This window comes from Stegodyphus dumicola, chromosome 5 (assembly GCF_044657685.1).
Source record: "Stegodyphus dumicola isolate Sdum_Otavi_A_Nest chromosome 5, ASM4465768v1".
Classification (NCBI taxonomy): Eukaryota; Metazoa; Arthropoda; class Arachnida; order Araneae; family Eresidae; genus Stegodyphus; species Stegodyphus dumicola.
Window position 1 is genome coordinate 166,022,977 of NC_140772.1, and position 21,278 is coordinate 166,044,254.

The window sequence follows — 21,278 nt, forward strand, 5'->3', positions numbered from 1 at the left end:
ATTGAACCTTCATTCACACACCAATCAATTACAGCTACCCTTTCATCCTAAATCGTGTAAAAAAAAAAAAGGGTGAGTATTTGTCTAACCAAACATACTTCCTTGTGGAAGTGGCAGGATAATGATTAACTACAAACAGGCAATTAACAAAAAAAAAAAAAAAAAAAATAATAATAATAATAATAATAATAATAATAATAATAATAATAAAGGTCGATTAACAGCAATTAAAATTCCAATAATTCAAACTACGTGATTTGCAATACGTGATGCATGCTACAAATAACATAGCTCTTAATAACTTAACTAAGAAGTTCCAACCATATTAAACTTATGAAAAACATTGGCATTTAACAAAAATTGGCTGTCATAACACTGGGGACACACCGTCAATTCTAGGTTTGCTGGTATTTGGTGCCAAATTAAAGGGCACCCTTTTACAGTAGAACCTTTTTCCCAACTGATAATTTTTCTATTTAAGTAATAGTAATTTCCATTTATCCTCAAGATTAAACTTGCAAGAGTTCATATTATTTTCTCGATTCTTTTTTCCTCCCCCAAAATCCATATGAAACAAGAAGTTACATGCAAAACAGAACACACTGACAATAAATTTAGTCTAAGTTAGCTTTCATAAACAAAAATGCTAACTGCATACTCTATTATGTTGTTCATACATTATAAATGATATTTTTACTGAAAAATCATTCGTGACTAATAGAAGTGTTTTCTCTCTCTTGTAAATTAAAAAAAAAATTTTACATTTCAACTTTTCTAATTTCAACGATAATTTAAAGTATGATATTACAGTTCACACTTATGATCAAGTAGTATCAAGAATGTATAATTATGTATTTCTGATCAAATGTAGCATTTCAAACGTAAAAATACTTACATCGCCTCCATGTCCATCGAAAATACCATACATAGATATACCACTTTCTTTATCAGAAATTACACTAAATCTATCTTCCATTCTCGGTCTGCGTCCTTTTATTGCATATACGCCGCAATTTTCATTAATGAATTCCCAAGAATCTCGATCCTTTAATAAATCGGCAGAATTGATTAACAATAACTTACGAAGCCTAACGGGATAAAATTTGCGTAAAAATCTGCGTAATAATTCGCAACAGTGATAAAGAATTAAAACGAAAGAAAATAAAGCAAATATGGTTAAGGAAATTTCCAGTTTTGAAGTTGTAATGTAATTAGTACCAGATATGTATTTAGAAAGAGATGTAAGTGGGAAACTCCAGAATACACGGGATAAAATTTTTAGATTTTTTAATATAGCCTGATACACTGCAACATCTTCTGAATCTTCCTCCATAATCTAACATTTACGCGATGCAACTTTGAGCGAGCAGACTATACTTTTTCAATTTCATCCATTTTTCTGGTGTTGCCTATAAAGATATAAAATGACTTTTTTTTTCTAATTTTCATGATCTTAGATATCGTATTTAAATTTCATTATCAGCTTCAGAAAATGATTTTGAAAGCCAAAAGAGGCTTAAAATGCATTATGATTTAAAATATAATCTCATCAATTTAACATGTGCTGAATTCAAAATTTCTTCACTGAATTATATTAAATATTAAAATCAATTACAATTTTACAGAAATATTATACGTCTCAATATGTTGTTAGTTAGATTATTAGGTACTTAATATAAATAGTATTTTATGTATTCAAGTCAAATAAGGTATAAGACTTTAAATAGTCGAGATTCTCATGCTAACAATTTCACTGTAACCAGTGACTGATACGGGGGGCCTTGTTTGGAGTCACCTTTCCCTCTATTATTTTTGGGCCATTTATTTTAAATTTTATTTTGTCCCATCTTTTCTTCCTGGCCTTTTGAACTCGTACAAGATGTACGAAGTTCCTTTTTACTCTCCTCAAATACGAAATTGCCCCTCTTTCTATATACCTTTCCTTCGCACCTATGCTTGATTTTTCGCCCATCGGTGCAGAAAGACTTAGCGGGTGCAAAACAAGACATCTGTCCACTTTATCTGTCTGTCTGTCAGTCTGCGATCACCGAGGCAAGCGGCAGCACGATCGCTGAGCTCCGTAAAAAAGTGAAAATATTTCCTTTCCTCTTGGTGATTATCAATTAAATTTCTTTGAAAAATGTTTTTCTTCCCCTACAACACCTGTTCCGTCTTTTTGGTAGATAGGTGGCGCTCTTGATGCGCGCCGATGAAAAATATATCACTTGATGCTTGAACATGAAGAATGACGCATGTCATATTTATATGATGCTTGATTATGTTTCATGGCCGCTATAAGCGGAATTAATATAAGTTTATCGTTAATAAATGTTATTTCTATGTTCCGTGAACTCTTGAAATTTTGATTTGAAATTCTAATGCTCTCCCAACCTTGACTCCTGAAACGAAACGATCTTTGAATTTATGACTCATGAAGAGAGACACCACATATTTTTCTGGTGTCTGAAACCCGCGACAAGGGGAATTACCTTTTGAAAGGTAAGAAATTTGATTTATTTGTTCTTGGTATCGATCTTTGAAAACGAAACATAATGGATGATTTAGCAAAAGAGAAAAAGAAACGTGCTATTGTACGTAGTAAAGTTACTACACTTCTAAATAAACTTGAGAAATTATTATCGGAAGAATTAAGTAAAGAACATCTAGAAGATTTAAATTCATCATATGAATTGTTAATTGAATACCATGAGAAACTTAAAACTCTTGACTCAAAGATCGATGCTCTCATAATTGATGAAAAAGAATATGATAACGAACTACTTGTATGTGAAGAGTATGATGAAAAAATTATAACGTTTAAAGCTAAGATTGTTAGTAAAGTAAAGAAAATTAACAGTAATGAAGTTGTTGAAAGAAGTATAATTACAACTAGTAATAGTATTAGTAGTGCTCTGAGTGGTAATAATGTTGTTACAAGTAGTGCTTCAGTAAAGTTACCTAAATTAAATATTAAAAAATTTGCTGGTGATCCCAGTAAATGGCTCGAATTCTTTAATTCTTATGATAATGCTATTCATTCTAATCCAAGTTTATCTAAAATAGATAAGTTTACATATTTGAAAAGTTTATTATCTGGTTCAGCATATAATTGTGTTTCTGGTTATGCTTTATCTGAAGAAAATTATGATCTATGCATTAAAAGTTTAGAAGAGAGGTTTGGTCGTAAAGATGTTATTATATCAAAATTCATGCAGATGTTGTTACAGTTAGAACCAGTTAAAAGTTCTTCAAATGTTTTTGAGTTAAGAAAGCTCTATGATCAGTTACAAATCTGCGTTAGAAATTTAAGTAGTTTAGATGTTACTAGCGGTTCATACGGACAGTTATTGAACCCAATAATTCTTAAATTGTTACCTGAAGATTTAGCTCTTGAATTCCATAGAAAAAGAACATCTAACCAAAATATAGAAGTAAGTGAATTAATAGAGTTCATTAAAATAGAAACTGAATGCCGAGAAGCAAGTATTTTGATTAATAGCTCAAAAGGTAATAAATACACAGGGGTTAATCCTAAACAAGGGTTCAAAAATTATAAAGTCAAATCACAAGCTTCTGCTTTTAACACATCGGTAAAAATGTTTTGCATATTCTGCAAATCAAACGAACATACATCTGCCGGATGTTTGAAATTTTCCGACGAACAAAAACGAAAGAAATTAAAACATGAAGTTCGCTGTTACAGATGCTTTCTGAGATCACATTTGCGGTCGTTTTGTCATTCAAAAATACAACCATGCGAAAATTGTAACGACAAAAATCATAATAAACTTTTCTGCCGTTTGAAATCGAAAAAAAATGGAAGATGTTAACTCCGCAGATACGCAAAATAAAACTTTAGTATCTACTTCCCACTGTAACACTCTAAAACCTGAAAATAGTGTGCTTTTACAGACGTGTTCTGTTATTACTCAAAGCAAAAATAAATCGAGAATCGTAAGATTATTAATTGATTCAGGTAGTGAACGAAACTTCATCACCCACAAGTTAGCGCGCGATTTGGAATTGCAAGTCATTAGAAAAGAATTTCTAACAATTTATTCGTTTGGAAATCAGCGCGGTAACTCGCAAGAATTTGATCTAAGATCTAAGAATAAAAAATAAAAACGATGATCGCTGCCTTGTTGTAGAAGCTATAGGGATAGAATTAATATCATCTATAGAATTCCAGGCGCCATCAACATGTCAAAACATTAAAGAATTTATGACTAAAAAGGGCTTGGAACTTTCGGATACAAGTCCCGTTAATGAGAACATAAATATTCTGCTTGGCGCGGAGCATTTCTGGTATATACAAACAGGAAGTAATTCAATGATAAATGATGGTTTGTTTATAGTACCGACCATATTTGGATACACAGTGATGGGTAAAGTAAAAAATAATAATACTCGAATTAATGCGTTGTTTTTATCTGCCGTTGAAGGAAACACATTTGATTTGCAGTCATTTTGGAAATTGGATTCGATAGGAATTGAAAATGAAAACAAAACATTTTCGGAAACTGATTTGGATACTATTAAGCATTTTAACGACAGTTTAAAATTTAATAACGGCAGGTACGAAACAAAACTCTTTTGGAAGGACAATAAATCACAACTCGCTGATAATTTTTTCGTTGCTAAACAACGATTTCTAGGACTTAAGCATAAATTAAAGGGAAATGATTTCCTATATAATGAATATGATAATATAATTAGAGAACAAGTTGAAAGGGGGATTGTTGAACAATGTACAGTCGGTCACAAAAGTATTCGAACACCGGTACTCTATCAGAAAATGACAAGATGGCGTTTTTTTTTTCTCTTTCTCTCTGTGTGTCGTGTTATTCCATCCTAGGTTTTCTTCTCCCCCCCATCTTGGAAAAAACTGGAAAAAATTGGTCACGATCTCTTTTTGAATGGGGAAATGCCATTTTGAGAAAAAGCTGACGACCCTATCTTGGAGAATGGAAATGAACGCCTCTCCCTCTCTCTTTGAAATGGGAAGCCATTTTGGGACCCTCTATTCTTGGGGAGGGAGAAAACTGAAGTCTGCATTTCGCTGTCTCTGAATGCGGAAAGCCATTTTGGGAAAAGCGGACCCTCTTCTTCTGATCTTGGAGAACTGGAAATTAACGCTCTACACGATCTCTCTTTGAATTCAGAAGGTATTTTGGGACCTTCTAATGTTGGAAAACTGAAATGAACGCTCTACACCTTCTCTCTCTCTCTCTCTCTCTTTCTCTGAAATGGGTAACCATTTGAAAACTCCCTAACTTTGGAAAAAAACAGAAATGAACGCTCTACACCATCTCTCTTTGAAAATGGGGGGGTGTCATTTTGAGACCTCCCTCCCCTAAACTTGAAAAAAAAAACTGAAATGAATGCTCTACACTTTCTCTCTTTGGACATGGGTAACCCTTTGGGGACCCTCTCCTCTTGGTAGAAAAAAAAAGAACTGAAGTGAAGGCTCTACACAATCTCTCTTGGAATAGGATCCATATTTCGGGAAACGTGGATCACCTCATGCTGGAAAACTGAAGTGAACCACCAAGATTGGACTCTATATAATATTTTTTTTAATTGACATCATGACCCTCCTCCCATTTGTTATTAAAAAAATTGTTTTTTTTTTGTTTTGGTTTTTATCCCATTTCCGATGTGATTTCAGAAATGCAATTCCATAACAGTTCAATTTCATTCGAGGTTAAATGATCTAAACAGTCTTTGACCCACCCATCCGTATGATTATTTTCTTCTCCTTCCTGTTGCACCAAATTTTGTAAGTCCATATAATCATTCCATACGGGAAGGGCTGGATCCTCACAAGGCTGTCTTGAAACACTTGGAGTCTCTTTGGGATGAGTGGAGGGATCTAGGATGTCTGGACCCGGCTGCGATTCTACCTCCATGATTTCTGGACCCGTTGGAACTTGTTTACCCGGCTGAAATTCTACCTCCATGATTTCTGGACCCGTTGGAACTTGTGAACCCGGCTGTGATTCTGCCTCCATGATTTCTGGACCTGTTGGAACTTGTGGACCCGGCTGACATTCTACCTCTACGATGTCGGGACTTTTTGAAGCTTGTGGACCCGTCTGACATTCTACCTCTACGATGTCGGGACAGGTTGGAGGAGAAGAAGAAGAAGAAGAGGATACTGGAAGAGGTTCTGTCTGTGAGGAGTCCGAAAGAGGTTGCCTGTTTGAACAATTCGGGGAAGAAGAAGAAGAAGAAGAAGCTTCTGGATTCTGAAGCGGATCTTGCACGCCAGGTAGGTTCCGGTAAGTCGACCGTTTTTTAAGAGGTAATTTTTTTTCTTCCTCCTCATCTTCAATTGTGATGACTTCAATTTCATTCCGTTCCGGGTCGATTTTGTTTCGGGAAATAACGGTTTGGTCCAGCTCCTCTTATCATCTAAGCAAGGGATGAGTAAAGGTGGCGGAGGGTTTTCTTCTTCTTTTTCTTGAAACATCATCGGCGATTGGAAAGAAATCTCCTCTTTCAATTGTTTCCAAAGCGAGTACGAGCACCGATCGACGAGAAAGAGACTCTTCTGGGTTGTGACGATGAGATATTGCGTTTTCGGGGGAACGACATAGTTTTGAAAAGGTCTTAGAATATATTTCTTATATTTCATCCTGTCGCTGACTTTAAAACTTCTTTCCTTCAGATTGGGGGACGATGATTCGTAATAGGCGAGAGGAGCGGCTGTGGTTTGAACAATATGAACTTCGTCCTCAGCCGTCGTTCTCACTCCCAACGTAAAATATCTTTTCGTGAGAAAAATATTCTTCCACCGAAAACTCGTGCGCGGATCCGTATATCGCCGGTCTGTTTGAATGGGCCGTCTCAAAGCTCGATCCATCCGATTCCAAGACAAGGGAGATTCCTCTTTCGTTTGTTGCGATTCGAATAAATTTCTGTATATATTCTGAACGAGCAGGTTGGAGGATTCGACATCTTGGTTGAAAGAAACGATCGCTTGATGAGGCGGTAAATGCGGAATAAATGTCGCACAATGACACGCCAAAAAGATTTTCAAGTTGGAGATTTGCTTTAGCGTCTTCAAATCCTCCCCGTTCGAAATCCGTTGAGTTGGAAAAACGTCTAATAGCGACATGGCTCCCAATGGAAAAGAAATGATCTCGCCCAGTACTCTCGCCTTTTTATATATCTATATAGACACACACAGACACACATAGAGGCTCTATGACGTCCGTTTTATTTGTTTTTTTTTGTTTCTCTCTCTCTTCTTTCCAAGAAATCTTATCTCCATGACCTCTTTTTCTTTTCTTAAAAAGATGAATGTGTGTGGGAATGAGGAAGTGAAAGTAATAATTTAATAAACAAAAAATTTTCCAACCATGACCTTCCTTTTTTTTCAAAGTCACCCTTTCCAATCCAAGGACGTCCAGAGATAGAGGAAGCAGGGAGAGAGGAGGAGGAGGGAAGGGAAGGTCACACTCTCTTTCTCTCTATAAATAAAAGGGGAGAGCCCCAAAGTCGTATTTTTGTCCAAGTGGATCATGAGGAGGCATCCCCAGCACACTACGTGTATTCCTTTCAAATATAAATATGTTGATCTTTCATTTTATATCATCCAAGGAGTCGTTTACCTGAAAGCCTCCGATTTTCCAAAATGTGCGGGTTATTATACCGTGGGGAGTTATCAAAAGATGCGGGACGAATTTTTATCCGACGAAAACGTGTTGATGGCTCGTGACATTCCACCTTTGGATGCACAAATTTTGTTAATGAAACGAGGCAAATATTTTTACACGTCCCACTTTCTAACCGTCTCGCAAATGAATAGGATTATGGATTGTCTTGAGAAGACAAAAGGGATTCTCGTTCATTTTAGTGAATGGTTGCACAAATGTCTGCACGAACCTCTCTCGATCGAGAAGACTGGGAAGAATACCTATTATATTCTTCTCGAGGATTCTCCTTCTTCGTCTCATCATAGAGAGGCCACGACTTTTGAAAAAATCCTCGAGCAAGAAAAAATAGAATGGTGGAACAACTACCCCATACCTCTCCCCGAGCATCAAGAGGAGCCTGTTCAGAAGAAAAAGAAAAAAACCTTTCCAAAAGCCTATCCTCATCCTCCTCGATAATGATGGGGATGAGAAGAAGCCTGTTCAGATTCCTCTCAGTTTGTCAAAACCCGTCGAGGATGAAAAACCTCTCCCTTCCTCAAAACCCCTTGAGGAAGAGAGACCCCTCGAGAAGGAGAAATCTCTCCCATTGTCAAACCTCCTCGAAGATGAAAAACCTCACCATTTATCAAGACCCCTCGAGAAGGAGGGACCTCTTCCTTTATCAAACCCCCTCGAAGATGAAAAACCTCTCCATTTATCAAGACCCCTCGAAAATGAGGGACCTCTCGATTTGTCAAAACCCCTCGAGGATAAGGGAACCAAAACTTCTCTCTCTTTCGAAGAGGAGGGACCTCTCAATTTGTCAAGACCCCTCAAGAATAAGGGAACCGAAAATCCTCTCCCTTTCTCAAGACTTCTCGAGGAGGAGGAGGAGAGACCGCTCCATGTCTCAAGACAGGACCCCCTCTATCTCTTGAGGATCCGAGGGAAACGATTCCTATTGAAAAACCATCTATCGACGATCCCCAGAAAAGGTCTTCGGAGGAGATTAGACTTCCATGTAGAAAACGAATCTGCCACAATCATCATCATAATAATAATAATAATAATAATAATATACCCCCTTCTCAACAACAGAATCCTACAACATTTGCAGATAAATGCATTCAAACCAATCCCTTTATAGTAACCCTTTCGATTGGAGAACCCGTGCATTAGCCTCGAAAAATAAAATGAGATTCTAGACTGTTTCTATGACCAGATTGTTAAGCCAATATATAGGTCTAGCTCAGAATTTTTCTTTTTAAAAGAAAATAAATAAATAATCCAAAGAGTATTCGTAAATATAAATGGTAAAGTCTTGAGTCGGCTGGAAAAAAATTTTCAGAGCTGAGAAAAATTCTACAACTCAAAAAAAAAAAAAAACTTTTTGTTAATTTTTATCATGTCTTAGACATGATAAAAATTAACGACCCCCTTCCCTTTTCGTCTGGGAATGTTGTCTCACTCTTTTGAAAAACAAATCGTGATTCATTCATGGAATGATTGCCATTAGAGAAAGGATGAGTCATGGTCTATTTTTAGAAAGGGTGAGACATCCTTCCCAGACAAAAAGGGAGGGTCATTAATTTTTATCATGTCTAAGACATGATAAAAATTAACCAAAAATTTTTTTTTTTTTCATTAGAGAATTTTTATCTCACCTCTGAGAAATTTTTTTTCTCCCAGCCGATTCGAGACTTTACCATTTGTTTTTAAGAATGATTTCTCCCTGATCTATTATTTCAAAATTCCAAGTTTCGCTTCAGAACCATCTGTGCTGTTGAAGAAGTAACGTGATATATGTATTTTTTTAATGAGTTCTGTCAAGATTGAATTGTGCAGGATCGACCTTGCGAATTTCTTCTCTGTGTCTTTAAATAATAATGATACCGAACTGCTTTTTGTAGAGCGCAATGGAAAAAACCTTTTGTATGGTTAGGACAATTCATGTGTTCGATCCCATTGTATTTGAGAATCTCTTGCGTCGATCCCGAAATGCAATAAATGGATCTTTGCAACCATTTCTCTAAAAACCGCCGTTTCATTTCTCCTCGCACCCAAATCATGGAAAAAGGTTCCGTCAACATCGTTAACACCCATGGAAAATAACTGTACGGAATTTCTCCTTCGTACCACGACAAGCCGTGATAATAATCACTCGCCCACACAGCGGTTCGTTTTTCTTTCTCGGTGAGCATTTGCCATGGAAACGGGGGTTTAAAAACAAATACCCCTCGAGAAGTACCGTCCAATGTGACGTAAGCCAATTCTTTCACAATAAAGGCTCTTTGAGAATCGTAGAAACCTTCAAAGTCGAGCACGAGTTCCATGTTTTTTATTTCTTTTTCTTTCCAAGGTGACCTTTATTATTATTATGATGGATGTGTATTGAGATACGCACGATATTATTCAAAAAACAAATATATATACGAATGTGACCTTTCCCAGAATTCATACGACCTGTCACGTGCAACCTTCTCTCTCTATATATATAAAAGAGGAGACGGCGAGAGACAGCTATCCATTTTTTCCTTCAGGACACACAGCGAGAGAGAGAGAGAATTTTGTTTTCTTTTTTTCCTCAATTGAAGAAGATGGACATTTTGAGTGCCAAACCTCTCAAAGATTCCTACATTGTTCTGGACATGGAATACTTTCACTGTTATGATCCAAAGACGGGAGATATATGTTTCATCTTGAAAGAACTGGGCTACATCACTTGCGATTTAACCTTATGCGGATCCATGATTTTTCTCCCTCCTGTCCATTACGATGACTTATCGTCCCGCAATCAAGCTGTGGTCAACCAGACTACAAATAACCGACACGGCCTTCAATGGACCGAGGGTCGTCTTTCCTACGAGCATCTTCCTACGATCCTGAAAATACTGACCGAAAATGTGGAGGTGATCTACGTCAATGGATACGATAAAGCCGAATTTTTCAGCAAGCTCTGCCAGCGATCCGTTTACGAGTTTTACATCCCAGGGAAAACCGAGTGGCGGAACAAGTCGAAATGCACGCGACACCAATATTTCCAAAAGATGATTCATTGTGCCGAGAACAAGGTGAGAAATTTTCGATACCATTTGATGGAGGGTAGTTACGTTTTCCGGAAATTACATTGTTACCCCTCCGAAAGCAAAGCTGTCGAAGAGGAGGCGGAAGAATCTCCCCAGGAGAACTCGTGCGACGATGAGGAGGAGGAGGAGGATGAACTTTCTAATAATAATAATAAATGTCTAAGTTGGGATGCTTTAGAGACCCAAGAATATTGGTCTCAACCCTTATCTCACCTAGACCTGAAAGAGGATCCTCAAGTGTACTCTTTGTGGTCCTCTTCTAAAATTTGGTCTTGGAGAGAACCCTTGAATGTTCATGAATGAAATGGTATGTAAATCCCTAGAGAAAAAAAAATAGAAAAAAAAAGTTTTTTTTTTTTGGTAATATGTTGATTTCTTTCCAATCCCATTTCTTTTCTATAACTCCAGCCCAATCGATGAGAAGAAGACGAATTTTCCAAGTTACACAAGACGAATCTTGCAAGTTACACAAGACGTAGAAAGATTTCACAAGGATTTATAAATCACACGTTCCCACACGATATATGTATAGAGAGAAAAAGACCCTCTGTTCTCTAGCCAATACGTCAAGACTTCCCTAAACTAAGAGAGATCATGAGTACCGAGGAAACCTTAGCAGAGCAAGTGGAAAGACTTTCAAAGAGATTAGAAGAGTTAAGACGGGATAGATTTACAGTTCCGCCGACTAAAGAGGAAACTATCATCGATTTCAACAAACCGCTGTACTTTCATCCCCTACCCCAAAGAATGAGACGAGTGGACTCGCCGTTGAACAGTTCCAATGAGAAACAAAATGTCACTTATTTGAATAGTCAATTTCAACACATGAATATTTCATAAGTATTTTTTTCCCTAAAGCGTAGGGAGATCGGATCAGTAGTTTTTCCCTTTTCATCGTCGAAAAAGATTGGGAGGGAAAATCTTTCTCAGCTCTCTGAGAAAAATTTTCCAGCGTTAAAAAAAAAAAAAAACTTTTTGTTAATTTTTATCATGTCTTAGACATGATAAAAATTAACTCTACCCCCCTTTTTGTCTGGGAATGTTGTCTCACACTTTCTAAAAATAGACCATCACTCCTCCTTTCCTAAAGAATAGAATTCCAAGAATGGGATCTGGTCTATTTTTAGAAACGGTGAGACCCTATTCCCAGACAAAAGGCGGGTAGAGTTAATTTTTATCATGTCTAAAGTTCAGGGTCCATCCATCTTCTTATGTGAAACGGTGACCCTGACAAATCGAGATAAACAAGTCCTGTGAGTTGTTTTGTAATCTTGACGCGATCCAAGAAAGACTTTTTATTATTTTTTTTTGAAATAGGCGGGGGGTGGGGAGAGAAAATGTTCTCACGACCCTCAGATATCTTTTCATAAATATATTTTTTATCAAAGTGTTTCTTTCATTCCGATCCTTTTATGAGGTTGGAATGACCCTGACATTTAGATGGGCTCGCGATCCCGACAGATGTCGCGCGAGTATAAAAGTGTGTATCCTCCGCGAGATTTCTTCAGAGAACAGAAGAAGACGTGAACTGAGCTGGTAAGTCCCTTTGGTCCTATGAATATGGTTTAATCATAACTTCATTTAAAAAGACCTTTGAAACTTTGAAACATCTTAACCCTTTGAAAAGAAAAATGTCTCTTTCAAGACGACGACTCTAAAACGTTTTATTGTTTTTTTTCCCTTTCTAGATCTTCCCTGTTATACATATATACCTTTTCGATTCTCTTTTTTGCTCCTGTTTGTGGAAGTCATCACCGTATTCATCGCCATGGCGTGTTCAGAAAATCGTGCTCGATCTAGAGAGTTTCCAGTCCTACAACCACAAGAAGGGTGAATTTACCTACTTTTTAAAAGAATTGGGCTATGCGATAAAAGATTTTTTGACCGTGGGATCGTTGACGTTTGCTCCTCCTCACCCCTTCCACCAACTGAGTGAAAAAAACCAAAAGACAAATGCCTGGCTGACGAGAAACCGGCACGGACTTCGTTGGAACGAGGGTCATATTCCCTAGAACCATTTAGGACGCATTCTCCAATCGCTCTGGGATGCCAGAAAGCTAAATTCTTTGCTAAAGCCTTGGATTATCAAAAACCCGTGACGGAAATTTATGTGCCTGATGGAATCATTTGGAAGTATCGGGAAAAATGTGCCCGACATCATCAAAGGATGAAATATTTCCATTGTGCCGAAAACAAAGTGCGCAACTATCGATGGCATATTACGGAAGGAGATTTTCATATCAATCACGTCTATCCAGACGGAACGGAGAAAGAGGAGAGGATTCAGGAGGAAGCAGACAATCCTCTGCAAGCTTTTGATAAGGCCTACGATCAGTTAGAGAAGGATCCGTCCTCAAAAGCGTACGATAACCTCATCCAAAAATGGGATAATCTGTCCTGTTTCCAAGTGATGGAACATCCGGATGAGCATACGCCTTTAAACTTGTTGGGTTCTTCTACTTCGTCAACTTCCTCCAATAACTCGAGGAAGACGGAGGGTTGGGGAGACATACCTGAAAATATTCCCCATTACGATCCAGCAGCCTGTTGGGACGAACCTTCCAAAGAATCTCATGAGACCCCCAAAATATCTTCAGAGGATCCAAAGACAAAATCCACTGAGTGTTGGGACAATGAACGGACGACTCATGATCCAAAATCCACTAAGACTATGTCCACTGAGTGTTGGGACAATGAACAGACGACTCATGCTCCAAAATCTATTGAGACTATGTCCACTGAATGTTGGGACAATGAACGGACGACCCATGCTCCAAAATCGACTGAGACTATGTCCACTGAGTGTTGGGACGATGAAACCGAAAACACGACAGAGAATTGGGATGACCGTTCTCAAAAGTATTTGAATTGATATATACATAAACTCAGGAGAAAAAAAAATAAAGAAAAGATTTTTAGAAATAAGTAGGGAAAGGTTCTCCGCTTTCCCTATATTTATGGAAATGGACTGAGAAGAGAGAGAGAGACGAATCAGGAGACCAAAAAAAATGGGTCTTGGAAGGAATGAGTGCAAATGCATTCGATTCCTTCCGAGACCCATTTTTTTTTGGGTCCCTCTCTCATCCAATCTTGGAAAAGAACTTTGTCCTATTTTTCTAGGTCCATTCAAAAAGAAATGAATCTATCCATAAATTTTCTTAAAAGAAAAAAAAAAATCCATTACCTCTTGACGGTCCAAAGTCGAGAATCTTGGAAAAAGTTATCCACTCTCCATCCAGTCAAGCTTCTCTGTAGAAAATCTAGTAGGTGCATCTGCATTCTTGAACACCCGGCAGTTATTATTGGACGCGAAACGTCGAATGCTGAAATAGTTAACAGTGAGCCCATTCTTAAAGAAACGGGGATGTTTTATTCATCCAGTCGAGTGCGGAAAAATTTCTGAGAGCCGGAGAAAAATTTCTCTGGCTGAAAAAAAAAAAAACAAAAAAATACACCCCTTTTAGTCTGAAAATTGATGTCTTCAATTTTTCAAAAATTGAAGACATCAATTTTCAAATTTTCAGACTAAAAAGGGGGGTAATTTATTTTTCAGAAACTTTTCCCAGCCGACTCGATGTGAATAAAACTTTACTGTTTGTTAAGAATGTTATTTAATGGATCGATTTCAACCTATCGAGTTTCGCTTGAGTTCCGGCCGTGCTGTGGGCCCACCAGGATACAAGTTTTCCCCTTTTGGAATAGAATAAAACTTTACTGTTTTTTAAGAATGTTATTTAATGGATCGATTTCAACCTATCGAGTTTCGCTTGAGTTTTAGATGTGAATAAAACTTTACTGTTTTTTAAGAATGTTATTTAATGGATCGATTTCAACCTATCGAGTTTCGCTTGAGTTTTAGATGTGAATAAAACTTTACTGTTTGTTAAGAATGTTATTTAATGGATCGATTTCAACCTATCGAGTTTCGCTTGAGTTCCGGCCGTGCTGTGGGCCCACCTGGATACAAGTTTTCCCCTTTTGGAAGAGAATAAAACTTTACTGTTTTTTAAGAATGTGATTTAATGGATCGATTTCAACCTATCGAGTTTCGCTTGAGTTTTAGATGTGAATAAAACTTTACTGTTTTTTAAGAATGTTATTTAATGGATCGATTTCAACCTATCGAGTTTCGCTTGAGTTCCGGCCGTGCTGTGGGCAAACCTGGATACAAGTTTTGCCCTTTTGGAATAGAATTTCCGTCAAGGTAGGCTACTTTTCCTCTTTTTGCATTTTTCATGTCATTTCATTTGTATTACAATATACTGAAAACGGGCGTTCGAACTGATTTCTAGGCTATTTCTATACAAATAGAGCTCGATCCAAGAAAGTAATGATGTCTTTTTTTTTATTTTGTGGACTGCCAATTTGTATTGGAATATACTGAAAACGGGTGTTTGAGTCGGTTTTCAGTATATTTCAATACAAGTAGAGCTCGATCCAAGAAAAAAATGGTCTTTTTTTTATTTTGTGGACTGCCAATTTTGTATTGGAATATACTGAAAACGGGCATTCACGTCGGTTTTCATTATATTTCAATACAAATGGAGCTCGATCCAAGAATGAAATGATGTCTTTTTTTTATTTTGTGGACAACCAATTTTGTATTGGAATATACTGAAAACGGGCATTCACGTCGGTTTTCAGTATATTTCAATACAAATGGAGCTGTATCCAAGAAAAAAATGATGTCTTTTTTTATGTTGTGGACAGCCAATTTTGTATTGGAATATACTGAAAACGGGCGTTCACGTTGGTTTTCAGTATATTATTATACAAGTGGAGCTGGATTCAAGAAAAAAAATGATGTCTTTTTTTTATTTTGTGGACAGCCAATTTTGTATTGGAATGTACTGAAATCGGGCGTTCACGTTTTTTTCAGTATATTCCAATACAAATGGAGCTGGATCCAAGAAAAAAATGATGTCTTTTTTTTATGTTGTGGACTGCCCTATTTTGTATTGGAATATACTGAAAACGGGCGTTCACGTCGGTTTTCAGTATATTACAATACAAGTGGAGCTCGATCCAAGAAAAAAATGATGTCTTTTTTTTATTTTGTGGACAGCCAATTTTGTATTGGAATATACTGAAAACGGGCGTTCGAGTCGGTTTTCAGTATATTCAAATACAAATGGAGCTCTATCCAAGAAAAAAATGATGTCTTTTTTTATGTTGTGGACAATCAATTTTGTATTGGAATATACTGAAAACGGGCGTTCGAGTCCTTTTTCAGACTATTTCTACACACATTCCAATATATTAAAATGACGCCATGGTTGAGTCGAAACAGAGTCGTCCCCGGACAGAGTCGTCTCCGGACAAAGTCGTCCCCGGACAATTTTATACCGAATTTGTATAGAGATATACTTAAAATGGGCTTGGAGGGGAGGGCGCTTTCTAGTATATTCCTATATACATTCGGTTGCATTCAGAAACAAAAAGAATGTCTTTTTGAATGGACAAAAAACTTTTTGTTAATTTTTATCATGTCTTCTAGACATGATAAAAATTAACTCATCCCCCTTTTGTCTGGGTATGTTGTCTCACCGTTTCTAAAAATAGACCAGAACCCAGTCTTTTCTTGGAATTCTATTCTTTAAAAGGATGAGTCATGGTCTATTTTTAGAAAGTGGGAGACAACATTCCCAGACTAAAGGGGGGGGGTGAGTTAATTTTTATCACGTCTAGAAGACATGATAAAAATTAACAAAAAGGTTTTTTTTTTTTTTTTTTTTTTTTTTTTTTTTTTTTTTTTTTTTTTTACATCTCAGAATTTTTTTCTGAGCTCCGAAAAATTTTTCCTAGCCGATCGCATTTCGTTTTTCGACTTTCACTTTCAACTCTTCACTTTTCCTATCCACTGTCGTTGGAATTGTGTTCACTGGAGGCTATTTCTTTTTTTGCAATCTCGCTTTTAGTTTTCTCTGAGATTCTTTAGAAATGGCTATACAAATTTCACCATCTATATAGAGATGATGTCCAAACAAAGTCGTCCCCGGACCATCTTGATGACCGAATATGTATAGAAATAGTCTGAAAATGGGCTTGAGGGCCGGTTTCTGGACGATTCATCTACAAATTCGGCCGCATCCAGAAAAACAAAAATACATAATTTCTTTTTGGGTGGACAGGAGATGATAAATTTCTTTTCTCTCTCTCCCAAGATTGGAGGAGAGAGTGGCCCAAAAAAATGGGTCTTGGAAGGAATCGAATGCATTTTGAACTGCACTCATTCCTTCCAAGACCCATTTTTTTGGTCTCCTGATTCAACTCTCCAGTCTATGGAATAGGGAAAGCGGAGAACGTTTCCCCTTCCTTAAGCGACTGGAGACCATATCGCATCATCATCATCATCATCACCATCATCCTCTTTCTGATACTTTTCAACGAAGGCTTGATGTCTCTGGATGATTTTGGGGAGATGATGGATCCCGAATTGAGTGATGAAAAAGAGAGGACTCTTTTTCCTTTCTTGTTCGTCTTGCACAGTCTCTCGGAGGGTGATATACGTTTCCCCGTCCTCCTCAATTTTCGTCAGAGGTCTCATGAATATTTTACACATCCAAGGGAAGAGCGACTTGTTATGCAGGGATTTCGAAGCGACGAAGGCCGCTTCATTCGAAGTGAGGACAATCTGGTTCGGTTGACCCCATTCTTTGGAGTAGTTTTCCAAATCGCCTAGTCGAAGAAAATGGTGTCGATTAGGAAAAAAGACTTGGAGAACACTCGTCGTATGCGAGACGTTCGTAGGCAAGAGAGTCAAGATATCTTTGGCATTCCAGTACAGGAATCCTAGATCCACATACGCGTGCACGTAATAGTCATCGTTATATTCCAGTTTGAGCAGCATGGCTTTTGTATTTTTTTTCCGTTCTCATGGCGAAACACTCGTCTGATATGAACAAGAGCTCGATGGCGATCCGTTTATATAGACTCCTCAGAGAGAGAGAGGGAGAAAGGAGGAGGAACAAGGTTGATGAATTCTAAAATAAAAAAAAATGATAAAACATGAGTGTTTGTGAAGGTCATAGAGAGATGATTATAGAGTTGTTTTATTTTTTATTTTCTCAAAAGAAAAAACCAAAAGGGTCCCATTCCATACGACATGGCCTTTGAGAAGGTGTCGGGGTCATGTGTCTACAAAGTTGATAAACTTTAGAATAAAAAAAAAGCTTTCATCACGTAGCTCTCGAGAAGAAAATGACAGGGGTCTCTAGGAGAAGGTAATAGGTAGTATACAAAGGATGGTTGTTTTTTTTTCTTTCGTTCCTCTCAATCCCATGACCTTTGAAAGGGTGACGGGGTGTCCTTTAGGAAAAAAATAGAAGGTCATAGAGAGAGATAGACAAAGTTGATTTTTTTTTCTAGAAGTCAACCGTCACGTCGCCCATCACGTGGTCTTCTCGTATATATAGAGAGGCGAGTGGAAGACAGACTCTATTTCCCAGAGAGAGAGACTGCTGTGCGTATCCATATTTCTACTCAAGATGATGATCCGCGTCTTATATAATGAGTTTGTGAGCATTCGCTGTTATGTGGATGACGGAAGATTGTTTTGGAACGCTACGGACATTTTGCCTCTGATTCATACTTCCAGTAAAAGAACCTGGGACATTCTCTCCGTGTTTTTCGACGAACACCACGTCTTCAGGAAAATAAAAGATCTTGAGAGTCTCGGCAGTTCTCAAGAGGGATATGTCCTCTCCCAGATTAAAGAGGGTGATGAAGGGAAATTTCTCCCCCGGATAGAGCAGTCAGTAAACGGGTTGATTGGGTACAACTCGAACCAGCGGCTGAGTTAAAATGCTATACACCCAGGCCAGAAGCTGATTATTTTTAGGATTATTTTCGGCCTGATGTAACATTACTTCGCTGGAGAGGACATATCCCTCTTGAGAACTGCCGAGACTCTCAAGATCTTTTATTTTCCTGAAGACGTGGTGTTCGTCGAAAAACACGGAGAGAATGTCCCAGGTTCTTTTACTGGAAGTATGAATCAGAGGCAAAATGTCCGTAGCGTTCCAAAACAATCTTCCGTCATCCACATAACAGCGAATGCTCACAAACTCATTATATAAGACGCGGATCATCATCTTGAGTAGAAATATGGATACGCACAGCAGTCTCTCTATCTGGGAAATAGAGTCTGTCTTCCACTCGCCTCTCTATATATACGAGAAGACCACGTGATGGGCGACGTGACGGTTGACTTCTAGAAAAAAAATCAACTTTGTCTATCTCTCTCTATGACCTTCTATTTTTTTTCCTAAAGGACACCCCGTCACCTTTTCAAAGGTCATGGGATTGAGAGGAACGAAAGAAAAAAAAACAACCATCCTTTGTATACTACCTATTACCTTCTCCTAGAGACCCCTGTCATTTTCTTCTCGAGAGCTACGTGATGAAAGCTTTTTTTTATTCTAAAGTTTATCAACTTTGTAGACACATGACCCCGTCACCTTCTCAAAGGCCATGTCGTATGGAATGGGACCCTTTTGGTTTTTTCTTTTGAGAAAATAAAAAATAAAACAACTCTATAATCATCTCTCTATGACCTTCACAAACACTCATGTTTTATCATTTTTTTTTATTTTAGAATTCATCAAACTTGTTCCTCCTCCCCTCTCCCTCTCTCTCTCTGAGGAGTCTATATAAACGGATCGCCATCGAGCTCTTGTTCATATCAGACGAGTGTTTCGCCATGAGAACGGAAAAAAAATACAAAAGCCATGCTGCTCAAACTGGAATATAACGATGACTATTACGTGCACGCGTATGTGGATCTAGGATTCCTGTACTGGAATGCCAAAGATATCTTGACTCTCTTGCCTACGAACGTCTCGCATACGACGAGTGTTCTCCAAGTCTTTTTTCCTAATCGACACCATTTTCTTCGACTAGGCGATTTGGAAAACTACTCCAAAGAATGGGGTCAACCGAACCAGATTGTCCTCACTTCGAATGAAGCGGCCTTCGTCGCTTCGAAATCCCTGCATAACAAGTCGCTCTTCCCTTGGATGTGTAAAATATTCATGAGACCTCTGACGAAAATTGAGGAGGACGGGGAAACGTATATCACCCTCCGAGAGACTGTGCAAGACGAACAAGAAAGGAAAAAGAGTCCTCTCTTTTTCATCACTCAATTCGGGATCCATCATCTCCCCAAAATCATCCAGAGACATCAAGCCTTCGTTGAAAAGTATCAGAAAGAGGATGATGGTGATGATGATGCGATATGGTCTCCAGTCGCTTAAGGAAGGGCAAACGTTCTCCGCTTTCCCTATTCCATAGACTGGAGAGTTGAATCAGGAGACCAAAAAAATGGGTCTTGGAAGGAATGAGTGCATTTCAAAATGCATTCGATTCCTTCCAAGACCCATTTTTTTGGGCCACTCTCTCCTCCAATCTCGGGAGAGAGAGAAAAGAAATTTATCATCTCCTGTCCACCCAAAAAGAAATTATGTATTTTTGTTTTTCTGGATGCGGCCGAATTTGTAGATGAATCGTCCAGAAACCGGCCCTCAAGCCCATTTTCAGACTATTTCTATACATATTCGGTCATCAAGATGGTCCGGGGACGACTTTGTTTGGACATCATCTCTATATAGATGGTGAAATTTGTATAGCCATTTCTAAAGAATCTCAGAGAAAACTAAAAGCGAGATTGCAAAAAAAGAAATAGCCTCCAGTGAACACAATTCCAACGACAGTGGATAGGAAAAGTGAAGAGTTGAAAGTGAAAGTCGAAAAACGAAATGCGATCGGCTAGGAAAAATTTTTCGGAGCTCAGAAAAAAATTCTGAGATGTAAAAAAAAAAAAAAAAAAAAAAAAAAAAAAAACCTTTTTGTTAATTTTTATCATGTCTTCTAGACGTGATAAAAATTAACTCACCCCCCCCCTTTAGTCTGGGAATGTTGTCTCCCACTTTCTAAAAATAGACCATGACTCATCCTTTTAAAGAATAGAATTCCAAGAAAAGACTGGGTTCTGGTCTATTTTTAGAAACGGTGAGACAACATACCCAGACAAAAGGGGGATGAGTTAATTTTTATCATGTCTAGAAGACATGATAAAAATTAACAAAAAGTTTTTTGTCCATTCAAAAAGACATTCTTTTTGTTTCTGAATGCAACCGAATGTATATAGGAATATACTAGAAAGCGCCCTCCCCTCCAAGCCCATTTTAAGTATATCTCTATACAAATTCGGTATAAAATTGTCCGGGGACGACTTTGTCCGGAGACGACTCTGTTTGGACTCAACCATGACGTCATTTTAATATAGTGGAATGTGTGTAGAAATAGTCGGAAAAAGGACTCGAACGCCCGTTTTCAGTATATTCCAATACAAAATTGATTGTCCACAACATAAAAAAAGACATCATTTTTTTCTTGGATAGAGCTCCATTTGTATTTGAATATACTGAAAACCGACTCGAACGCCCGTTTTCAGTATATTCCAATACAAAATAGGGCAGTCCACAACATAAAAAAAAGACATCATTTTTTTCTTGGATGGAGCTCCATTTGTATTGAAATATACTGAAAACCG

At 37.7% G+C, this 21,278-nt stretch overlaps 1 protein-coding gene across 1 annotated transcript in view; it reads right to left on the bottom strand.

Annotated features, from left to right (window-relative positions):
* The window catches only part of LOC118180255 (protein phosphatase 1L-like), a 38,422-nt gene extending 36,995 nt beyond the window's left edge, over positions 1 to 1,427 (bottom strand). The window contains exon 1 of the mRNA XM_035349375.2: positions 896 to 1,427. Coding sequence (XP_035205266.1) covers positions 896 to 1,333 — 438 coding nt within the window. The 5' untranslated portion in view covers positions 1,334 to 1,427. The remainder of the gene's footprint in view (positions 1 to 895) is intronic.
* Between the last annotated feature and the right edge of the window lie 19,851 nt (positions 1,428 to 21,278).